Source organism: Lolium rigidum, chromosome 6 (assembly GCF_022539505.1).
Source record: "Lolium rigidum isolate FL_2022 chromosome 6, APGP_CSIRO_Lrig_0.1, whole genome shotgun sequence".
In the NCBI taxonomy this organism is placed as follows: domain Eukaryota; kingdom Viridiplantae; phylum Streptophyta; class Magnoliopsida; order Poales; family Poaceae; genus Lolium; species Lolium rigidum.
The window spans coordinates 260,818,900-260,843,119 of record NC_061513.1 but is presented as its reverse complement, the minus strand read 5'-3'; the positions used below and the strand labels follow the sequence as shown (position 1 = coordinate 260,843,119).

Here is a 24,220-nt window from a genome sequence, read left to right as displayed (position 1 = left end):
TGCAAAAGGTTTTAAACAGAGGTATGGCATTGATTATGAGGATACATTCAGTCCTGTAGTAAAAATTGCAACTATCAGAATTGTTTTGTCTCTTTCTGTCTCTCTTGGATGGAGCTTACGGCAGCTAGATGTCAAGAACGCGTTTCTTCATGGTGTTCTGGAAGAAGAGGTTTACATGAGACAACCTCCAGGTTTTGAAAACCCTCATGCTCCGCATCATATTTGCAAACTTGACAAGGCATTATATGGTCTGAAACAAGCACCTCGAGCCTGGTATTCTAGACTTAGCTCTAAGCTATGTGAACTTGGGTTCATACCATCAAAGGCTGACACCTCTCTGTTTCTCCTCAAGAAGTCAGGTATCTCTATGTTTGTCCTGATCTATGTTGATGATATCATAGTCACTGGTTCTTCTGATAGTGCTATTACTGCTCTTCTTCAAGATTTAAATGTGAACTTTGCTATCAAGGATTTAGGGGAATTGCACTTTTTCCTTGGTATTGAAGTAAAAAGGACACACAATGGTCTGTTGTTGACACAGGAAAAATATGGCACATAGTTACTTGACAGAGTTGGTATGCATAATTGTAAACCTGCCCCTACACCCTTGTCCTCTTCTGAGCAGTTATCTCTCACAGATGGTACACCTCTTGGCTCTGAAGATTATACTCAATATAGAAGCATAATTGGGGCTCTGCAGTATTTAACCTTGACACAACCTGATTTAGCTTTTTCAGTAAATAAGGTTTGTCAGTATCTTCATGCTCCAACTACAGAACATTGGACAGTTGTTAAGCGCATTCTCAGATATGTGCATGATACATTGAAACTTGGAATCACCTTTACAAAATCCTCTTCTACACTCTTAAGTGCTTTTTCAGATGCAGACTGGGCTGGTTGCTTGGATGATAGAAGATCAACTGGTGGTTTTGCTATATTTGTTGGACCAAATCTGGTTTCATGGAGTGCTAGGAAACAAGCTACAGTGTCTCGATCTAGCATTGAAGCCGAGTATAAAGCCTTAGCCAATGCTACAGCTGAGTTAATTTGGGTTGAAGCGGTTCTTACTGAACTTGGAGTAAGATTGTTACATAAACCAAGTCTCTGGTGTGATAACTTAGGGGCTACCTATTTGTTTGCAAATCCAGTGTTTCATGCTCGCACTAAGCATATTGAAATTGATTTCCACTTTGTTCGAGAGAGAGTAGCTAACAATAGATTGGCTATTCGGTTCATTTCAAGCAAGGATCAAGTGGCAGATGGTTTCACAAAGGCTCTTCCAGTCAAGAAGCTAGATGAATTCAAACGTAATCTCAACCTTACAACAGGTTTAGATTAAGGGAGGGTGTTAGAATATGTAATAGAAGCTTTATATTTCATGTATTTTGGGTTGTATACGGCTTGTGTATATGGGCCCATATCTCTGTAAACTCCTGGCACGTTTTGCCTCGTATAACATGAAGCCGTGGTCGAGACAAAGACACACGATTACACCCTATCGCTAATAAACTGTTCATTTTATCTTATTTTAACTGCACGTGGAGATAAACGTCGGCTCTTTCCTTTCTTTCTTTGTTGCACCTATCTAGAATGTTGTAGGCCATTTGGTCTTTGTTTTGTTATCTTGTTGGTAATGAAATTCGATCCCTCCGCGGATCATTTGGGAAAAAAACAGACTTACAATTCTGCCAAAAAAAAAAAACACACACTCACAATCATTCAGATAATCATTTATGTTACCGGTGACGTTATGACAGGCCCATCGATAACATTTACTAGCGGCGATATAAGATAGCGTGCCATTAAGCCTGTTTTTTTGGCACGCCGACGATAAACTATTTCCTTGCAGTAATGTGTATACATCGAGTTTCATTCACGACTAAACAGGCTCACGATTCATAAGAAAAAAAAGGTCATGATCGATTCAGATAGGTGGAAGTATATTTATGCTTTGGTCGCGTACATCGAAGTTAAAACCAAATGCGCGGGTAGAAATCAGTCTTGGAAGGGAGAATGGAACCATATACGGAGGGAACCGGGGAATAACGAAAGGAAAAGAGGGCGAGAGAGCTAGTCCTTGGTGGTCTTCTCGTCGGCAGCATCTCCTCCCATACCGAGCGTGCTGAGGACGGCGTCCTTGGCGCCCACGGCGGCGCCCAGCACATTCCCGCCGGCCTGCTGAAAGACGTTCTCCTTGGGGGCGACCGGGGACTCGGCCTTGGTGTACTCTGCCGCGTCGGAGGCCCTGTCCTGGACGTACTGCGCGGCCGCGTTGGCCTTCTCCTTGGCGGCGTCGGCGGACTCCGTAGCCGCCTTCTTGGCGGCGTCGGTCTTCTCGCCGAGGAAGCCGCCGGTCTGGTCCTTGCTTTCGACGGCGCGGTCCGTGCCGGCCTGCGCCGCCTCGGACGCCTTCCCCACGGCTTCGTCCCCCATCTTCTTTGCTGCCTCGGCAGTCTCCGAGGCCGCCGTGGTGACGGCCTGAGTCTTCTCGCCGAGGAAGCTGCCGGCCTGGTCCTTCGCCTCGACGGCGCGGTCCTGGACGGACTGCCCCGTCTCGGAGGCTATCTTCGTGGCCTCGCCGGCCTTAGCCTGCACCTCCCCCGACTTCTCCTGCAACCAGCTAGACATTTCAATGGTCGATGATGGACCTTGTGTTCTTCCGTCTTCTCGTCTGCTTATTGTGGAGACCCGTGTTCTTTCTTTAAATAGAGCTTCCGCGCCATTGCTGAGACCTGAGAGAGTGAGATGAGACAATGCATCGCCTTCATGGTGTGTACGATTTTTGTTGGATGCTTTCCCTGCGAGAGATGTCGGCCACTTGTACATTCAGCAGCTTGGATGGCTAACGGCATGTCGGCAGAACCCAATCCCTTGACACCTGTCCATCAATATGTGGTTTCATAATGTTCTTTGTAGTATTGCCTGATAAATCTGATCCCTTTGGAGCGACTTCACCCACATCTGGCCTCTCTCCAAAACAATGTCCAAGTCGATCTAGGCTAGGATCCGATCCTAGTATAGCTCCAAGCGTGTTCAATACGGCTTCGATCCTATTGGTGACCATTTCATTGGAGAGATTTCACAGGAAGAAGAGGCAGTCGATGTGGCATGGTCGGCACCGGACTACTAGGAGTCCAACGTGTTTCCACGATAGAACTCTCAGATTGGCGGGCAATTTCAGGTGCCCGGGATCATGGCGCCGCGAATCAGCTGGTCGGCTCCATGTACGTACTAGGAATGTTCTTGCCTATTCTTTTTTGCGTTGATGTTTGTCAACTGTGCTGAAATTAACTATTTCAGTGGCTGCCTGACAATGAATGCACAGAACATAGTATTGCGTTGCTCTAAGCGCAGTTGAGTTCTGACGCTTAATGTGGTATATTCACATATTAGAAGCACATTATTTAGTAAACTAAACAAAAATCATTAATCACTTACTAAACTTTCTATTTGTTGAAGAGCACGTTATCGTCTACCGTGGCCGTGGAGTTGCTCGGACAAACAATAGTCCGCCCGTCATCCATGAAGACCGACGGAGACAAAAATATCGAAGTTCCTCAACAACGTGAAACCAAGCGCCACGAACACGGGGTTGGAGCCGGAAATACTTTTACCCGAGACTACATTTTTTCGATAAATAGCGCTTTATTAATCAAGAAGTACACCGGTAGATGAGCTGCATAAGAGAAAAAATTGTCATTAAAAATTTATCATTTCTACATAGCCAAAGCGACCATATAACGGCGACCACCCCACCCTGATAAGTAACTTAAACTTATGATCCAACCCATTAAGCTAGTTGCCAAAAATATTTGCAACGCTACGCGGTGGATATAAGGAAGAAACTATCTGAATGACTGACCATATAGATCTCGCAAACTGATATTGGAAGAATAGATGTTTTATTGTCTCATTTTGATGAAAAAATACACATTTCTAACATCCATCCCAGTTACGTTTTGCAAGGTTATCTTTGATAAAAAATAACACCAGGTACCAAACAAAAAACTTTAGTTTTCAGTGGTATCTTCATCTTCCAGATGTACTTACTGTTAATTATCGACTCAACTGGTTGAATCAATACTTTGTATATGGAACTTACAGAGAATTTATGACTATCTATAAGATTCCACTTGAACTCATCAGTGTCGGATGGACATGAGCTAATCGTTGCAGCAATTCATTCCATGATGCCAACCGCAATCCAACAAGGTCTCATCTGAACGTCACAACCGGTAGGACGAATCCATCATCTTGGCTAATGTATCTCAATTATGACGCACAATATTATGCAAAGCAGGATATTGTTCGCGGAGAGTAGCATTCACTAGCCATTTATCCTCCTAGAATCTTATCTGAGATTTATCCTTAATGGAGAAAGAGCCAAAAAGAAAAAAAGAATTCTTTGTGGCCTTGAGACCAGCCCAAAAATGTGAATCTCCTGGTTTTCATAAAACCTGGAAAATTACTCGAGACTACATAATCACCACTATCTAAAAAACATTGCAAGAACACCATAATCAGACAAAAAATCAATCTTTTTACACCGGATAAAACGTTGAAAATCCTCTCCCTACCCCCACAGCACCAAAGCGGTAGCGGGAGCCGGAAGGTAGCAGCTAGGTATATGCTTCTTCCACCGAACAGCCAACTCGATCAAACTTGTGGTTAGCAAAGTTTGATGTACTTAGTATACATCCCAAACATGCCAATAGCTAGGTACCATGCTAAAGTGTGAAGAAGCTCGTCTATGGATCTTGGTGGGTGCCAAGGATCCCCAGACTCTGTATGCACATCCACCAGATGAAACCTTAAAATGAGCCCCAGACTCTGTATAGTCCTCTTTTTATTATATTTTATGTTTCTGGTTTTGTGGTTTTGCTACACGTTGTATTTCACCCGTTTTATTGGTATTTTCTAATATACAAATACACACGCTTTGGGATGTGTTCGAGAAAAATTACTGATAACATAACTTCTTTGAGAAAATGCTACAACTTCAGCTGATTCGGAAGAAATAAAAACACCATATTCAGAGCAATGACAGGACAAGGAGATCTTATTTTATCAGCCCCAATAAAAGATACTTGCTCCGTCTATACATAAACGTATGAGATTTGTCTAAATTTATGTATCTAGACGCTATTTAATATGTAGATACATCTATTAGAACATACCACATACATCTATTTATAGATGGAAGGAGTAAATCAAAAGTTGCTAGAATGGAAAAATCATTATCAGTAAACAGTAGCTGCAGAAACTAGAATGTTACTTCAAAAAAAAAAAATGTTACAACACATTGAAGCGCCCTGGTACGTTCTGCTCAGCGTGCAACACTCCTTATTTCTTTGCAGAACGTTCGACGTTCACTCGCGCGAAGTGTACTACCACATCCCAATTCGGAACAGGATACATGATTTAAGAATACAAAGAGGCTAGAGCCAAACGTTCCTGAAGTTTTCGTGACACCATCGACTCATCAACCGAAGTCAATATTTTTTATGACGACATCAGCTCGTCAACTTTTGACCTTTGCTCACGAGTGCCTTAAATAGAAATCCTCATTTGCTTCAGCGTTGGTTCCGAAGTGATCACGAATAGGCCACACCATCATGTTTATTGCCTTGGCAAGGTCCTGCTGTTAAAACTAGATTTAGATGTGCGCCTTGGCGCACGATCCCATGAAATTCGCAATGATTTACATTTTATATAACAATGATAAAATAAGTTGAAAAAATGGTAATAGGTTTCTTTGATTTTACAAAACAAAGTCTATAAGATCAAATTGGGATAATGCACACGAAATCATGAGAACCGCCGGAAGAAGCAAGGAGCAACGAAGGGTTCCATGAAGCTCGATGAAGGCCTCCCCGTCTTGCGTGGAAGAATCGACCTGACGAAGCAGCACCTGCAACAGCAGATGACGAGTAAAATTAGGAGGTGAAGACTTAGTCGACAGCTACATCCGAATCAAGGAAGCACACCATCATTTTAAGCTAGTGACTTATAATAGTCAGCTACTACCATTTTTGAAAACTGAAGCCACAACTTCTTGGATGCTGGTTTGAAGATATCGGAGTTAAATTTAGCTGTTTACTCTGCGTCCTTGAACATGCATGCAATGAAAGCTACCGAAGTATTAACAAATCAAAATATCATTGCAACCATGATTCCAACTTTATAAGACATTGCATTTGCATTGGTCATGAAGCATTGTCCTTACTGAAACGAAAAGGCATAGTAACAACCAGAGAGTTCACCTGTATGCAGTCTAGTCCAGCACTCGTAGGAGGTGCTGCCATGTCATTATTCGTCGCCATCCTACAAACAACAAAGAGCTCAAAATTTCTTGTGAACCAAAGAAAAGGCAGTCTGGTTTGGGCCACGTCATTGCAAAGCAGGTCATTACAGAGAAATAATAGTTTACGCAAGTCCATATAAATCAACTGATTAATCAACATATTTCTTATGGAAATGGTCTGTTCGATGATAAGAATGAAACACAATTATTTACTACTGTTTTGTGTAAAGGATCTTCGAGATGCTAGACAACTTTGCACTGCTTGATAATACTTGATCAGTATTCTCACATAGCACAGTATAGTTCCTTGAACTACAACATCCCTTGCAGTAACGGCCATAGACATTGGCAGTATCTAAAATTGTTGAACATCACTTACAACAACGTCAATAGACACAAAAACCTAATCTAGTTTCCTATCATTTTATTCAGAGCAAGACTGAAAAAAGGAAAATTATTCAAAACTGACTTAACAGGAGAAGTGATTGCAACAGTGAGTATCACATATATTTCGCTTAAATGAGTTAAATAAGTGTATATATAAATAGATTAGCTTAAGAAAGAATAGTAATCATGTATTTTTTCACTATGATGTATCTGTCACGTATTTCAGTAACGAACAATTTGAAAAATCTGATATTCAATGTTATATATGTAAGATGTCTATGCAAAAAGTATGGAACCTGTGAGCACAGAGCTAATCCTTTTTGTTCTTGGTCTCTGCACCCAACATCCAACATAGCTTTCTTCATCGAGGACTTATGCCTGGAACCATCAGTATAAGGCGACATTAGAACACACAGAAATACACACGTGTATATGACCATAACCATGATTTTTTTTTCTAAGGAAGAACAAATATTACCTCTTTTCTGTTCCCACTTTAGCATGTGTGTTTCTAATGGATTCACAGGGACATGTGCAATGACCTGCACCTGCAGTTTAACAAGCCAATGAAGAGGAAATCCTGGAGTACCAATGATTGCAGAAAAAAAAACAGGCTATGTGTGAACTATGTAGTTAAATGAGACATCCCTGGAGAACATTCAATACAATATTATAATAAAAATGGTTAAAAAGAGGAGTCTCACTCAGTAAGCATCAGCATAAACATGAGCCAATTATACTTCTAAGGTTGGGTTTGGATGGAACTGTACTTGGTAATTTCAAGAGCAACAGCAGAGATGCCATACTGGTGCAGATGCCAACAGTATGGGGCATCAATAATCAAAAGTAGACAAAATTGTCAATTAGAAGTTGCTACAGTCTGAACAAAATAGTTGCGCATACCAAGGAGTCCCTAGGAATTTCACTTGTCATCGATCTGCAATTTCATCAAAATATCTAGTCCCTATAGAATACTACAAGTCAATTACATTTGCATCAATGTTAGAAAAATAGAATCTTGGTAAGGAACGTACAAAATCTTTAAAGGAAGAACTAATCTTGCTAAACATTATTACCCAGACATATCAATATATAATTACTAAATAATAGTATGAGTAGTTTGGTAAAGCTACAGCAATTCAAATTCGACCAAACACTGGATCAATACCTTATGGCAATGCACTACTGTTTCGATGCATCAATGGCCTACAACACCAGAGGAAGTACAAAATATGGACATATGCTGAAAAATAATACAGTATCTAAAAATTCGCAATTAATAAGCTTCCCATGAAATTTACATATTACTACTTTATCTAATAATAAGCACCCGTAAAATTGAAACTGCAGGTTGTCACAATTCATATAACAACTATATGCTCATTAGTCGTTAGGCAGAAACCTGTGTGAATTAGAAACAACAGGAAAGGAAATAACGTATTATGTTCTAGTGAATCCACTCCGCTCCTTTTCCTTGTACTCAATTAATTTATGGAACAGGAGAATAGAAGCTTCAGTCGCAGGCGGATACATTAAAGAGGTAAGCAAGAGAGTTCAGTGTGATATTAGCCTGCACGTTCGAATGCAAAAAAGGTACCTTTTTATATCCTGCTATTGCAGATCGATGATTTACAATGTGAAGTCCATAGACAATGGTTTAAAGCAAGCATGCATAAGAAAAGCAGTGAAACTGCAAACCTTGAATATTGAACTTTCTTAAAGAAAAGCAACGGAATTTAACAACTATCCCTAAAACCATGACTGAGATGGCAATGTTTTAGGAAAGAGTTGAGACTAATACTCTATATCTTCCAATACAATAATGTTGCATTGTCAATTTTCAAATTACCGAAGCTTTAACATTTTTGAAAACCATTTTCAGTCCAACCGAATTCATTTTTAACACGATATTACTTCACAACCATGCTAAAATTATTTCACCTCACAAATAATCATCTAGTTTTGCAGCTAGCTGGTAACAGTACCACCCATTTTATAAATAAAGGGTGGTAAGTATGGTACCTCCTTTAAAACACATGTCTAGACTAAAATAATATTGCCTCAATAATTCCAGATTCAATTGTCCAAAAATGATCTAATAGTCACTAACCAAGAAACAGAGAACAAAGCCACAATAAACAAGTAAATCAATTATGATCTTGACTTATTATTTGATAAATTGGTACAGTAAATTGGGTTTCAATATATTATAATAATATTCCACCTAAAAGCAGGTTGCAAAATAAATTCATAAATGCTTTTAGAAAAATACATATCACCTTAGCATGCGTATGATCCAAAAATTCAAACTTTGATCTCTACTGATCTAGAAATATCGATATATCATGACGTCGGAACAAATTTATTTCATAAGCTTTTGCCGAGACATTTGACAAAAGCAATGGTAATATTCTATGGTAGACTACCAGCAGACAACATTGTTTTATACGAAACCTAAGATTGAAGGAGTCTAAACTATTTCATATCATGTTAGGAAAGGTCAAGGTCCTAAGCATCCAATATATAAGAAGGTCATGTATTTATGTGTGGGGAAAACAAGAAAGAATCAATCTAATTTCCTCAACACCTCCAAATATATTATATCAGGTATAGTTCGAAAACGTGGTAGACTTTACATTAGGTTTTGTTCACCACGGCGTGCCTGCCTATCTGACAAGGTATTAACTTGTCAATGCCTACAAGTAGTAGACTAGGGTTTCGTTGGATGTAGAGGGCAAGTAGATCTCGAAGGTTTCAGCCGAAAAGTACTCGACGATGTAAAAGTTAGGGTTCGTGAGACAATGATTCGATCCTTTCTTGGTCCCTCGACTCCCCCTTATATAGGAGGCGGAGCCTAGGGATTCGTGATACACAAGTTTACAGAGTCCGAGAGGGTTTCTAACTCGTCCCGCAAGATTACAAATAATGCTTCCTATTACAACTCTAGCTTTCTTTAATAGTATCTTGGGCTTCCGAATCTTCTTATCCTTCGGGTCGTGGGCCTTCAGTAAACCCCGGGTACCTTCTTCGGCAGGCCCATTGGGGATGCCTATGTCAGTAGCCCCCGAGATTTTGCTTGAATCGCAGAGTCAGGGAAAATCTCCAACTTTATATTTGTTCAATAACTCTGAACTTTATCATATATCTTTGAATATGAAATTATATATTGCACAGGGATAATGGTAGTTGGGGCTAGTTCATCTCACAGATCAGGTACTAGTTAACTGCTCTAGTGGCAATCCGCAAAAACCTACTTCAAGATCACGTCCCTGGACATGATCCCGGGATACTGGTGTAAACTTCGACAGGTGCCGCTTAAGGTCTTACCATTCTGTCGAGTCCCAGTCATATTTTATCGGGTACCTAACGCGTCCGGTAGAATTTTTCTTCGTATCTGTTGATACGGAAAAAAGTAGCAAACCGACGTCAGAGACGACGCCACGCCGCTCAGAACGGATCTGGGGTCTTACCTTCGCAAAGTTTTGCGGCATTCAGAGATTTATTCACTACTTTGGCGCTCTGAGAATATATTGTCAAGTGCTTTTTCGGCTGCTGGAATAGCACATTTTATTGAGTCAACGGATGACTTATTTTGCCTTCCCGATGGGAGTATATGTAGAGTTATTTGTATAACTCGAAATATACTCACTTCTTTTTTCTGTCTCTCTTCTCTTTTTTCTTCTTCTTCTTTTTTTTTTATAATTTCATCGGGCACGCGAACAGCGTTCCCGATGGGAGTAGCCCCCGAGGCTACAGCCAAGGACTAGTGCTTGGTTGTAGGCTCGACACTTTAATGCCTCATGTCGCTATATTGTCATTCTTCCTCGAATTTTCATATATATCGGGTGCGCGAACAGCGCTCCTGATGGGAGTAGCCCCCGAGGCTATGAACAAATGCTTGCGTTTGGTCATAGGCTCTCGCCAGTTCTATTTTTCCATACTCGAATTTTTCTTTTTTTCCAAAGTAGCCCCCGAGCATTTGGGCAAAAACTTGTATTTGATCAAAAGCTCTCAAAATAATCAACAATCTTCTGCTGTCGCCATTTTTACGATCCTTCGTAGCCGAAAGTTTCTCTTGCCAGGGTGACATCATTGCTGACAATAGCCACGATCACTTTATCGGGAAAACACGAGAACTTCTCTCTCACTGTCTTGCGGGCCCAAATTACGCATCGTATTGACACGTCGTGCAAGTGGGGGACACACGTCCTCCGCTTTTCCTGGCGCACGTACTGTAGCTACTGTGCTTTCTCGTCTGTATGAAATTACTTTTTACCCCTTGTCCACGTGTACACCATCTATCCCGCAATCTCTCAATCCAACGGTGCGTCGATTCACCGCACCTCTATATAAAGGCATCGTCTTCCTCCTCTAGTCCTTTCGCTCGCGCCGCACCTCTGCTTCTCCTCTGCAAAATCCTCCATTGCTCCCATTGCTTCAAGCGCTCAACCACACTCACACCCTTCGCCTCCAAGCTCATTGATGCCGCCTCGCATCCGTTTGACTAGGCACAGTACTCGCAGTCGAAGATGGCGACGGCGGATCTGGGAAACGCCGAGTGGGAGAGATCCAAGATCTCTGCCCAAGACATCAATCTGCTCGAAGAAGATGGGTTTCAACAAGAAGGAGAACTCGCTCCGCTTCCCCAAGGAGGAGAGCTATCCAAGGCCTCCAATCGAGTATCGGGTCAGTTTCGTTGACCACCTCATCCGAGGTCTTTCTCCCCCAATCCACGAGTTTCTTCGGGGTCTTTTGTTTGTCTATGGGCTTCAACTGCATCAGTTGACGCCCAATTCCATCCTCCACGTGTCGATTTTTATCACACTGTGTGAGTGCTTCCTCGGAGTCCAACCTAATTGGGCTCTGTGGAAGCGTATCTTCTGCCTTCGCCGTAATGGCTCCCACGGCGTCGCCTACAACATTGGCGGCGTTGTTATCTGTGTTCGCTCTGACGTCGAATATTTCGACGTCAAATTCCCCGACTCCGTCCAAGGTTGGCGGAAGAAGTGGTTGTATATCCATGAAGAAAGCTCCAATCCAGTGGAGGACAACATCGCCCCTTTTGACGGAGAAGCAAAAATCCTTCGCCGCCATTCCTAGGATGCTGAAGCTACCGAAGCTGAGAAGTTGGCGACAGAAGCGCTGATGACTCGCATCCACCAGCTACAGAACACCCGCGGCAAGGAACTTTCAGGTACCGAGATTGCTGCCTATTTCCTTAGGATTAGAGTGCATCCTCTCCAGGCTCGCAAAAATCCCCTCTGGAAGTACGCTGGTGAAGAAGATGTCGACAGGCTCTCAAAAGACCTTCCTTTGAAGGATTTTGAAAAGCTTATCCGCAAAATCTCATCGCTCAACAAGAAGGATCCAATTCCATCCTCTTGCCGCATTGCGCCATATAGTGGCGCCAATCCCCTCCCCGAGGTAATTTTTCCTCTTAGTTGCTATATTGTCTCCTCGAGTTTTACTATTTTATCGACTACTGTCTTACTATCTTTTTTTTGCATAATTTATTTTTTATCGACACTCTTTCTTTATCTCAGAACCACCCCGTTCTCGCTTCTCTTCCTCCTCTTCCTGAGGGTGGAGAAGTTGAAGACCGTACTGTTGTCGATGTTGACAAGCAAGGCACCTCGCGCCCTGAAAGTGAAGTCGCGGGTTCTCACAAATCCGCGGCTTCTTCTAAAAGACGCTGAGTCTGAGGCCACTGCCTCGACACACTCCCTTCCTCCTGCTGTTTCTCCAAAGAACAAGAGGAAGAGGAATGAAGTCGAAGATTCCGGCACCTCCAAAGCCGAAGAAGTTGGTCCTTCCGAAGGGAAGACAGCTTTCGACCCTTACTTAGATGCCCTTGTCAGCTCGTAAGTCCTTATCACTCCTTGTTGTTTCTCTTGCGAAATACTTGTCGTTGTTTTTTCTTATATTGCCGACGTTTTATTGCAGTGGTGACGACGAAGAAAATCCACCTATTGACGTGGCTGCTCGAACGAGTACGTCGCGTACTTTAGTTGTTTCGGATGCTCAGCCTGATGTGGAGGAAACCTCGCCTCCTCAACAGAACGTCGAGCATCCAACTCCACCTGCAAGCCCCCATGTCCCTTCGCCAAAGAGGGCCAGGGGAGCCAGCCACATAATCTGCTCTTCAACCTGGTGGCTCCACAACTCCTCCTCTGGATAACGTAAGTTGCTCACTTCTCCTTTTTTGTGCAAGAAACTTTTCGGTGCCTATGAAATCTCCTCTCTTCGTTTTTTTTTTACTTTTTGCTGTCGACCTTTTTACCTTATTTGACACTTACTTCTCTTTTTCCTTTGTCAGCCCTTGATGAAGGAATTCATCCGTCTTGGTACCCAATTTGTCGGGTACCACGACTATGCTAAACAAGCCGAAGGTAATACTCTGCTACTTCTTTTGGCAAATCACATCTTCCTCCTTTTCTTGTCATGATTCTGATTTCTGTCGACTATTTTGTTAGAAAATCTTGCGGAAGCCAACAAGCGTGCTGACACACTTGCTCGTAAACTGGAGCAAAGTGAAAAAGCTCGTAAGAAGGCTGAAGCAGATGCCAAAAAGGCTAAGGCAGAGGCTGCCACCGTCGAAGATCTTCGAATGAGACTTCATGACGTGGAAACTGCCTTAAGCGACAACATATCCGAGCAAACTGTTCGTGAAGCTGAAATCCTCAGTCGCTTGCAATCGCAAAGTCAACGTTTTGTCAGTAAGTCCTTAATCCTTTGCTACTTCTTCGGGTTGTCTGATTTATCCTTGCGCAATTTTTGACGATCTTCCTTTTGCTTCTTTGTAGGGAAAACACATCAGGATTTTGACTTGGAGTGTCCTGAAGGCGATCAGCTGCTTGACGAGCTTTCCCTTCTTGAATTTCATGGAGAGGAAGCACGCGAAGGCCTTGCTGAAGCCAGAGCAGGTCTGTCGCGTATTTTCCCTTATTTCTTCCCGAAGACACAGGAGCCCAAGATTTTCACAAAACTTGCCAAGCACTTCAACTCCCAAGAAGATCTTGGGCTCAAACTTCGCCAAGAAGGTTTGAAAGTTGGCGTCGAGGGCACTATCGCCTTGGTCGCTGACAGCCAACAAGATGTCGACTGGACGAAAGTTGGCGACACAATGACAATGGAAACGAAGAGGTGGCAATCCTTGATCAAGGCTGCTAGGCCTAATGCGAAGAAAATCCTTGCCTACCTCGGATGCAAGCCAACTCCTGCTCCCAGCTCATCCAAGCCGGAGGTCAAGTAGACCACCCTGTCTTTCCTTCTTTTTTCTTTTTCTTTCTTCCTTTTGATGTTGTCGCCAAAGTAGCTTTTGGCGACACTTATCCCACTAGCTCGTTAGGGTGTCCTCAATTGTAATGCCTTGTAAATATTCTGAAAATCAATGGAATTCTATTTTGCTTGATGATTGATATCGAACCTTTTGTTTTCAGTTGATATTTGATAACTATACTCCAACTCCTGCTCCTTCCGATATTTTGCCTACCTCTTCTCGCTCGAAGAAAGCGCTTGTTAATACTGAACTTGGTGAAGATTCCTCGAGTAAGAATTTATCGCAAGACTTGGAAGAACTTCGTCAACAGCTTCAGTATGCGAAGAAGCAAACACTTGTGATGATGGAGCAATCTCGCAAGGCATCCGAAAAAGAGAAAATTGCACTTCAACAAGCTCAAGAAGCCATAGCTGCCAAGGAAGCCGCCGTTTCTGAAGCTGAAAAGGCAACCACCCGAGAGAATTTTATGCTCGAATTGATGAATGAAGCCAGTGTGGATATGTCAGGTATGCTTTTTCAAATCGAAACTTCTTCTGTCTTCCTGCTGTATGCTTTTTTTTGAAATTCCTGTGCCGTCGCCAAATAGGTTCCTTTCTCGACGCTGCTGCCGAAGACGAAAGGGTAGACGCAAGGACAAATCTTCTCGTTAACCTTTCTCTTGACCATGGTTCTCTGTTCTGGGCCACTCCAGATCGGACCCGACAGATTGTCAGGTTTCAAGACCGCGCTCGTCGAGTTCGCGAGTTCCTTGATTTCTGCACCAGAACATTGTCCCTGGTTTACAAGACGATGTTTCCTCGGAACGAGGCGCCCGACACTCTTCTTGGTTTGATGGAGATATTTCGGGATGCTCCTCGAATCCATGGATTTGTTCGGGCCCAACTATCTGCCGGTGATGTCTACGGGTGCTTCTATTCTTGTAGACAGTGTTGGGCCTCCAAGAGCGGAGGTTTGTAGAACAGCAGCAAGTTTCCCTTAAGTGGATCACCCAAGGTTTATCGAACTCAGGGAGGAAGAGGTCAAAGATATCCCTCTCATGCAACCCTGCAACCACAAAGCAAGAAGTCTCTTGTGTCCCCAACACACCTAATAGGTGCACTAGTTCGGCGAAGAGATAGTGAAATACAAGTGGTATGGATGAATATGAGCAGTAGTAACGGCGCCAGAAAAGTGCTTGCTGGCGTGCGTTGATGGTAGTAAAATTGCAGGAAGTATAGATGCAGTAAAACGAGTAAACGAACAGCGATAGCGATATTCGGGAACAAGGCCTAGGGATCATACTTTCACTAGTGGACACTCTCAACATTGATCACATAACAGAATAAATAGATAGATGCTAGACTCTACACCCTCTTGTTGGATGATGAACACCACTAACTCGTGTAGGATTACACGAACCCTCAATGCCGGAGTTAACAAGCTCCACAATATTCAATGTTCATATTTAAATAACCTTAGAGTGCATAACAGATCAACATAACCAAACCAAGTACTAACATAGCATGCACACCGTCACCTTCACACTACGAAAGGAGGAATAGATCACATCAATACTATCATAGCAATAGTTAACTTCATAATCTACAAGAGATCACAATCATAGCCTATGCCAAGTACTACACGATGCACACACTGTCACCATTACACCGTGCAGGAGGAATAAACTACTTTAATAACATCACTAGAGTAGCACACGAGATAAATTGTGATACAAAACACATTGCAATCATAAAGAGATATAAATAAGCACTTCACTATGCCATTCATAACAGCGAATAAGTATTCTGTGAAATATAGCCTAAGAGACCCACACGCTGCACACACTGTCACCTTTACACACGTGGGACAAGGAGTCTCCGGAGATCACATAAGTAAAATCCACTTGACTAGCATAATGACATCTAGATTACAAGCATCATCATATGAATCTCAATCATGTAAGGCAGCTCATTAGATTATTGTATTGAAGCACATAGGAGAGAGATTAACCACATAGCTACCGGTACAGCCCGAGCCTCGATGGAGAACTACTCCCTCCTCATGGGAGACAGCAGCGTTGATGGAGATGGCGGTGGTGGCGATGGAGGAGCCTTCCGGGGGCACTTCCCCGTCCCGGCGGCGTGCCGGAACAGAGACTCCTGTCCCCCAGATCTTGGCTTCGCGATGGCGGCGGCTCTGGAAGGTTTTCTCTGGTTTCGTCGAACGTGATAGGGTTTTCGCGACGGAGGCTTTAAGTAGGCGGAAGGGCAAGGTCGGTGGAGTCCTGGTGGGGCCACACACTAGGCCGGCGCGGCCAGGGCTTGGGCCGCGCCGCCCTACTGTGTCCCCACCTCGTGGCCCCACTTCGTTTCCCCTTCGGACTTCCGGAAGCTTCGTGGAAAAATAGGACCCCGGGCGTTGATTTCGTCCAATTCCGAGAATATTTCCTTACTAGGATTTCGAAACCAAAAACAGCAGAAAACGAGAACCGGCACTTCGGCATCTCGTCAATAGGTTAGTTCCGGAAAACGCATAATAATGACATATAATGTGTATAAAACATGTAGATATCATCAATAATGTGGCATGGAACATAAGAAATTATCGATACGTCGGAGACGTATCGGCATCCCCAAGCTTAGTTCCTGCTCGTCCCGAGCAGGTAAACGATAACAAAGATAATTTCTGGAGTGACATGCCATCATAACCTTGATCATACTATTGTAAGCATATGTAATGAATGCAGCGATCAAAACAATGGTAACGACATGAGTAAACAACTAAATCATAAAGCAAAGACTTTTCATGAATAGTACTTTCAAGACAAGCATCAATAAGTCTTGCATAAGAGTTAACTCATAAAGCAATAAATTCATAGTAAAGGTATTGAAGCAACACAAAGGAAGATTAAGTTTCAGCGGTTGCTTTCAACTTATAACATGTATATCTCATGGATAGTTGTCAATGCAAAGTAATATAACAAGTGCAATATGCAAGTATGTAGGAATCAATGCACAGTTCACACAAGTGTTTGCTTCTTGAGGTGGAGAGAGATAGGTGAACTGACTCAACATAAAAGGTAAAAGAATGGCCCTTCGCAGAGGAAGCATTGATTGCTATATTTGTGCTAGAGCTTTGGTTTTGAAAACATAAAGAGAGCATAAAAGTAAAATTTTGAGAGGTGTTTGTTGTTGTCAACGAATGGTAGTGGGCACTCTAACCCCCTTGCCAGACAAACCTTCAAAGAGCGGCTCCCATGAAGGACGTTATATCTACCAGCAAGGTAGATCATCCCTCTTCTCTTTTGTTTACACATGTATTTTAGTTTCATTATTTATGGATGACACTCCTCCCAACCTTTTGCTTACACAAGCCATGGCTAACCGAATCCTCGGGTGCCTTCCAACATTCACATACCATGAAGGAGTGTCTATTTGCAAAATTAAGTTGCTTACCGATGAATCGCAGCAAAACATGTGAAGAGAATTATTAATGAAGGTTGATTAATTGGGGGCTGGGAACCCCGCGCCGGCTCTTTTTGCAAAATTATTGGATAAGCGGATGAAGCCACTAGTCCATTGGTGAAAGTTGCCCAACAAGAATGAAAGATAAACACCACATACTTCCTCATGAGCTATAAAACATTGACACAAATCAGAGGTGATAAATTTTGAATTATTTAAAGGTAGCACTCAAGCAATTTACTTTGGAATGGCGGAGAAATACCATATGCTAGTTTCTGTTACTGCGGGTACCGCTGTTTTGCAGGCGATAAAACTTCACTGATGAAATATACCGGCCTCTGCACTCCATGAAGTTTTCCTTCTTCTTCTCTTTCGACAACGAGTGCCGTGCTGACCACTTGGGGTGTAGCCGCAATATATAACAGGAGGAGTTCCTTCTCTTTAGGCGCCACCAAGATTGGTGGTGTCGAGATTGTGCGTTTAAGATCCTCGAAGGCTCTATCTGCCTCTTCATTCCACTGGAACTTCTCTCCTTGTTTGATTAAGGCGTAAAATGGTAACGCCTTTTCTCCCAACCCGGCGACGAATCCGCTTAAAGCCGCGACTCGCCCGGTTAGTCGCTCGTATTTCTTTCAACTTTGTTGGCTTCCTCATCGTTACGATAGCTTGGATTTTTTCAGGATTTGCTTCAATCCCTCTTGCTGAAACTAAGAACCCGAGAAGTTCTCCTGCAGGGACGCCGAAAGAACACTTCGTCGGGTTCAGCTTGAGACAAAACTTATCGAGATTGTCGAAAGTTTCCTTCAAGTCCTCGATTAGCGTGTCCCCCTTTTTTGATGTTATGACGATGTCGTCGATGTACACTTGTACGTTTTTCCCGATCTGTGTTGCTAAGCACTTCTGCATCATCCGCTGATATGTTGCTCCCGCGTTTTTCAAACCAAAAGGCATTGTTCGATAACAAAACACGCCGTAAGGTGTGATGAATGCTGTTTTGACCTCGTCCTCTTCTTTCAATCTGATCTGGTTGTAACCAGAGTATGCATCTAGGAAGGAAAGACGTTCACATCCTGCCGTGGAGTCGATAATTTGATCGATCCTTGGGAGGGGAAAGTGATCCTTTGGACAATGTTTGTTGAGACACGTAAAGTCGACACACATGCGAAGGACTTTAGTGTTTTTCTTCGGGACCAGCACAGGGTTTGCTACCCATGTGGCCTCTGTATGCAGCTCCTTAATGAAACCAACTTCTCTTAGTCGATCAATTTCTGACAGCATGGCTTTGCGGTTTGGCTCCGAAAAACGCCTCAGAGGTTGTTTTATTGGTCTTGCTAGTGGATCCAAGTTTAGATGGTGCTCGGCAAGTTCCCCGGGTACTCCTGGCATGTCAGCTGGACACCATGCGAAGATTTTCCAGTGCTCACGGAGGAACTCGACGAGCGCGCTTTCCTATGCGAGGTCCATATTTGTCGCGATAGACGTCGTCTTCTTCGGATCCGTCGGGTGAATCTGCACCTCCTTGGAATCCTTTGCAGTGTTAAAAGTTGGTTCCTTATTAGGCCTCCCTACATCCGGCAAGTACATCATAATCGGTCGTAAGCCTTGACTCCATGTATTCTGCTTGCATCCCGAAAGTTTCTGACAGTCGATGAAAATCTTTGTCACATTTATCGGCTAGCGCAAAGCTTCCTTTGACTGTGATTGGTCCCTTGGGTCCAGGTAACCTCCACAAGAAGTATGTATAATGTGGTACCACCATAAACCTGGCATATGCTGGCCGTCCCAACAAGGCGTGATACTGTGATGGGAAATCCACGACTTCAAACTCCAGCCTCTCTATCCTGTAGTTTTCTCGGGTCCCAAACTGAACGTCGAGATTGATCTTCCCCAACGGATAACTTGGCTTCTCCTGCGTAATTCCATGGAAACGCGTATCCGTTGGCTTCAGATTTGCTAGAGATATGTTCATCTTCCTTAATGTATCTGCATACATAAGGTTTAGGCTGCTGCCTCCATCTATGAATACTCGCGATACGTCGAATCCCGCGATTACTGCCGGTAAGATAAGTGCCGATCGCCCTGGTCGAGGAACTTGCTCGCGGATGGTCCGCTATTGTGAAGCCAATGTCTTGCCCTGACCAATTGAGGTACTCAATCGTTGGTGGAGGCATCTTCTCTGCCATGAACACCTGTCGCGAGATTACTTTCTGAGCTCTGTTAGATGGCCTGCCTTTCTGAATCATCGAGACCGCTCCATTGGAGTTGGGATCAACGTAAGGTGGTGGCGCTGGTGCTGCCGCTATTCTGAGCTGATGTCGATTTTTGTCCGTAATTGCGGGAGGAGGTGGCAAGTGAATCTCACTCCTGGGCCCCTGGGGGTTTCTATTTGTTGTTTGTGCATTGCCTATCCCTGCAACTCGCAGCATTGCTTGGAAATTTTGACGAGTCCTTCCGCAGATGTCCCGACCGCCTTCTCCCATTGCCTGTCGAGATAAAAATGCATCCGACATGGCCCGTTCATCATATCTTCGGGAGTTACGAAAGGTCTCCGAAATCTCGACCCACTATTTTGCCTCGTTATTTCGAGAGTCATCTCTATTGTTGCCTTGTCTGTGCATTACTCCTTTGATAATCATCTCTATTGTTTCCTCCATTGTTTCCCCGAAACCCAGCTCGATATTTGGCCAGGGGCATCGTAACTCGAAAATTGTCGAGAAAATCGTCGTCTATTTTGAAAATTTCGATCTGCGGTCCTCCTCCAGGTGACCTGTGTCGTTTATTATGTACAACATCCTCGCCATCCGCCCATCCGTTTGCTATTTCCATTAATGCTGATATTGTCCTTGGGTTGGTTCTTCCCAAGTCCTCCACAAAATCTCCTCGTCGAACTCCTCGCTACAAACGCATCTATCGCTCTCTCGTCGGATATATTTTCTCGCCGAGTTTTTGATGATGTTCCACCTTTGAATGTACTTCCTCATTGATTCATCATGCTTTTGTCGACATGATCTCAACTCCTCCAGTGTCGCAGGCTTTTTGCAGGTTGATCGGAAGTTCTTGACAAACACATCCTCAAAACTGTCCCAGCTATCGATGGAGCCTGGGGGAAGCTTCTTTATCCACGATCTTGCGGCTCCGCTCAGGTGTATTTGAATGCTCGCATGGCCGTTGCTCCGGTTCCACCTATCAACTTTACCGTCTCGAGGTAATCGACTAGCCAATCCTCGGGATCTTGTAGGCCATCAAATTTCTTGAAACTATCGGGTAACTTGAATCCTGATGGGACTCGAGTTTTTCGGACCCGTCGCGTAAAACACGGGAGTCCACATATATCCTCTTCAGCAAGTTCTGGTGAATGCCGATGTTCTCTTCTATCTTGTCGCGCTCTATCTACCCTGGCCTGAGTCGCCGTATCTCTGACTCCACTTGCTCTTGGTGGATCTTGCACTGCTGCCGCATGTCTCGGGCTATTTTGTCTTGCGGTTCCTTCGGGAGGTGTGGCTGCGAACGCTGCTCCCATGGCTCCACATCCTGCCATGGCCATGTTGTACAACGCTTCTCTTGGATCCCCGGGAGGTGGCCTGGACACTAGGATGAAAGCTTGCGTTGCCATGTATCCTGCTTCCGGTGTCTTTGGAATGATGTTCCCCCTCGTGTCGATTGACATAAAAGACATATTGAGGTTTTGAATTAAAGTCTCTCTTTCAGCTTCAGGTATATTTTGCAGCCGAGATCTTGCTCTCCTTCGAGCTTCCCTGTGACTATCTCCCGAAGTTCCTGATTGTCGACTTAACTCCGCTCTGCGCCTGCTTGATGCGGAAGCTGCCTCCTTTCTTCCGTTCGGCAGCAGTTGTCTGTTTTTCCAATTCTCTTCCAGCTCGAGCGAGCCTATATTGGTAGGCCTGCAATTCTTCAGTCGTAGCAGTTGTCGCCATTGGTTCTGAACCATCCATAGCTCTTGCGGCTCTATCCCACGCTGATTGTGGGAGTTGAACCCTAATACGTGGTGTAGGCCCAACATATTTATTGCTCAAACCTCGCCTTAAGTCAGAGGGATCGACATATGGATTTCCCAATTCGTCGAAAGCCTCTGATGTCTCCTCCTGATCGCGACTTGCTTCTCCAATGGCGTAAATCTGATGATATTTTGGATTCTGAACCTTGCTGGGTTTGGTGACACCATCGTAGAGATTGGTGAAGACCTTTCCAACAGTGATGGATTTGTCGATGAAGCTGAAGCTGTCGGTGTCACTCGAGTCATCGCTTATATAGGAGTCCGCGGATGACTCGAAGGATATGTCGCTGAAGATCTTGGCGAGTTTTTCGCTTGCCTTGGTGCTGATGAAGCGTGGTGACGAAATCTCCTCATCGCCTGACTCGATGGATGATGCTGAGCTTGAAAAATAGGATCAACCGCCGATAGTCCCGATGAGATCGGAACTTCGAGACGATACGCTCCTTCTTTCTCGACGCGGAAGTGGAATTTTCCAAACGGCATCTCCATGGGCTCCTCCAGATACGCATATGCATCCAAACGGGAGGGCGGGTGAGGAACAAAATCGACTAGACCAGTTTCGATCTGTTTACCTCTGTCCAAAGCGTTGCTTGCAGTTGATGAAGTCGACGATCTTGAACGTGCCATCGAGATCAGCTCCTTGTCTCCTCTAAATCCCACAGACGGCGCCAATTGACAAGGTATTAACTTGTCAATGCCTACAAGTAGTAGACTAGGGTTTCGTTGGATGTAGAGGGCAAGTAGATCTCGAAGGTTTCAGCCGAAAAGTACTCGACGATGTAAAAGCTAGGGTTCGTGAGACAATGATTCGATCCTTTCTTTGTCCCTCGACTCCCCCTTATATAGGAGGCGGAGCCGAGAGATTCGTGATACACAAGTTTACAGAGTCCGAGAGGGTTTCTAACTCGTCCCGCAAGATTACAAATAATGCTTCCTATTACAACTCTAGCTTTCTTTAATAGTATCTTGGGCTTCCGAATCTTCTTATCCTTCGGGTCGTGGGCCTTCAGTAAACCCCGGGTACCTTCTTCGGCAGGCCCATTGGGGATGCCTATGTCACTATCCTCATAGGACTGTGTTCTGGGGTGGCAACTGTGACTGTACCTTCGAGTGTGATTCTTATATGTTGTACCAAATAAACAACGGTACTACAGGAAGGTTAGTCTTTAGTTCCTTGCAATTATGTGCCCTTATGATCTAAATATACAGTTTTAGCCTAGCCTATCTGGGAAACCTGTTCTAAATAAATGGAAAAGTAAGAAAGAAATATTTCCTGGGCTTTAGAAGCATAAACAGACAACAATGCCACAAAGAGGCAAGGTTTCCTCGCATTCTGAAATGCTGCCATGTGAGGTGTTAAAAAGCAATGGACAGGAGCCGAATCAATTAGAGCCAATTAATGAATGACTAAAAAGAGGGGTGTGTCCAAGGAATAGTTGTGGTGTAATAGAAATAAAGGTACATACAACTACTGCAGAATTGAGCATATTCATATGTAAACCAGGAAAATTCAGAGAATAATCGAAGCAGCACAAAATTAGAGTTTTGCCAAAATTTAGAACTCATATAAATATGTAGTCTGGTTAGTTGGATTGAAATTCCTAAAATAATTAGAATGCATGGTAGTTTTAGTGGACCATAATCTAAAACAGAGTATATTTTTATTGTAAAAATAGTCCAAGCAATCATCTCTTAGCAGTCCTTTAAGACGAGTCTCCGTGGTAAAGTAGAAAACAAAAAGGGGATCTGTGAGCGTACCTATGAACATAAACATAACCACATAGAAATCCTAGAGGACAAAAAATATCTCACTGTGGCTTGCCATCAGCGAGGACAAAAGTCACAGGGTCCCTGCTTCTACGAGTCAAGATACCTTAATGAAGGATAACCAATACAGAAACTATAGCAGAGACAATATGCGAGCTTAGCTAAATATTGATACCACATGTTCCCACTTCCCAGAAAGGGAGTAAACTCATCTAGCCGATGAGGCCATGAAAACATTAGTTGTGACCAGGCTGTAGCAAGTAGGGAAAAATCTTTCAATACCATGGAGCTTTGCAACTTAGCATCAAACACCAAATCATGTTATCGAATAAGAAAACCTTGTGGGCATGCAATTCTCACTGATATTCAAGATAGTAGACACATGCATCATGTACCTGTCAAGAAACAGAAGAACCACAATAAATTGATATAAAATCACCAATTAATCCGTATAACACAAGCAGGGTGAAATGCAGAAAAATAATATCGCAGTGTATGCAAAACATTAAAATAAAATAAAATCCAGTAGCTCAGTAAATACCACTGATTTAGCAAGGCATGTAGTAAATTTAAGGGAATGTTAAAATTCACTTATTTACACACTGGTTTGACCACCAAAATAATTAGTTATAATTAGGATGCTCATGTACCAGTCATTGTGTAGTAGAGCCAATCTGGTATGCAGAAGGAATTCTCTGTAATAAGTCAGGGCATCTGATAATTAATTGCACCCAAAGAAAATCCTAGAAAGCTAGGAGAAGAATATAAACAAGCGCTTTTCTGTTGGGTTATCATATAATTGAATAGTACAAAACAGCAAATAAGCTGATATGAAGCTTACTAAATAACATCTTCCTTGGCACTATTAATCTCAAACCAAGCCAACCACCTGATGTTGTCCCTTGCCGCCGTTCATCTCTTCTAATGAAAGCTACAAAGCACACATTAAGTACTTGAGCAAAGTAATATCAAACTAAGGATAAAAAAACATTGTGGGTATGCGAGTGAACACCCAATAGAACATA

The 24,220-nt window shown here is 43.3% G+C and overlaps 1 protein-coding gene and 1 long non-coding RNA gene across 2 annotated transcripts; both read right to left on the bottom strand.

The window, feature by feature from the left end:
• Positions 1-1,921: 1,921 nt before the first annotated feature.
• Positions 1,922-2,747, bottom strand: LOC124661339 (ABA-inducible protein PHV A1-like). Its single transcript, XM_047199195.1, has one exon. The coding sequence runs from the start codon at positions 2,626-2,628 to the stop codon at positions 2,071-2,073; it is 558 nt and encodes a 185-aa protein (XP_047055151.1). The 5' UTR covers positions 2,629-2,747; the 3' UTR covers positions 1,922-2,070.
• Positions 2,748-5,799: 3,052 nt separating this feature from the next.
• LOC124659938 lies at positions 5,800-7,055 on the bottom strand. Its single transcript, XR_006989756.1, has 3 exons — positions 6,988-7,055; positions 6,264-6,324; positions 5,800-5,911 (listed from the first exon to the last, which is right to left on the bottom strand). It is a non-coding gene; the product is annotated as an uncharacterized LOC124659938 (long non-coding RNA).
• Between the last annotated feature and the right edge of the window lie 17,165 nt (positions 7,056-24,220).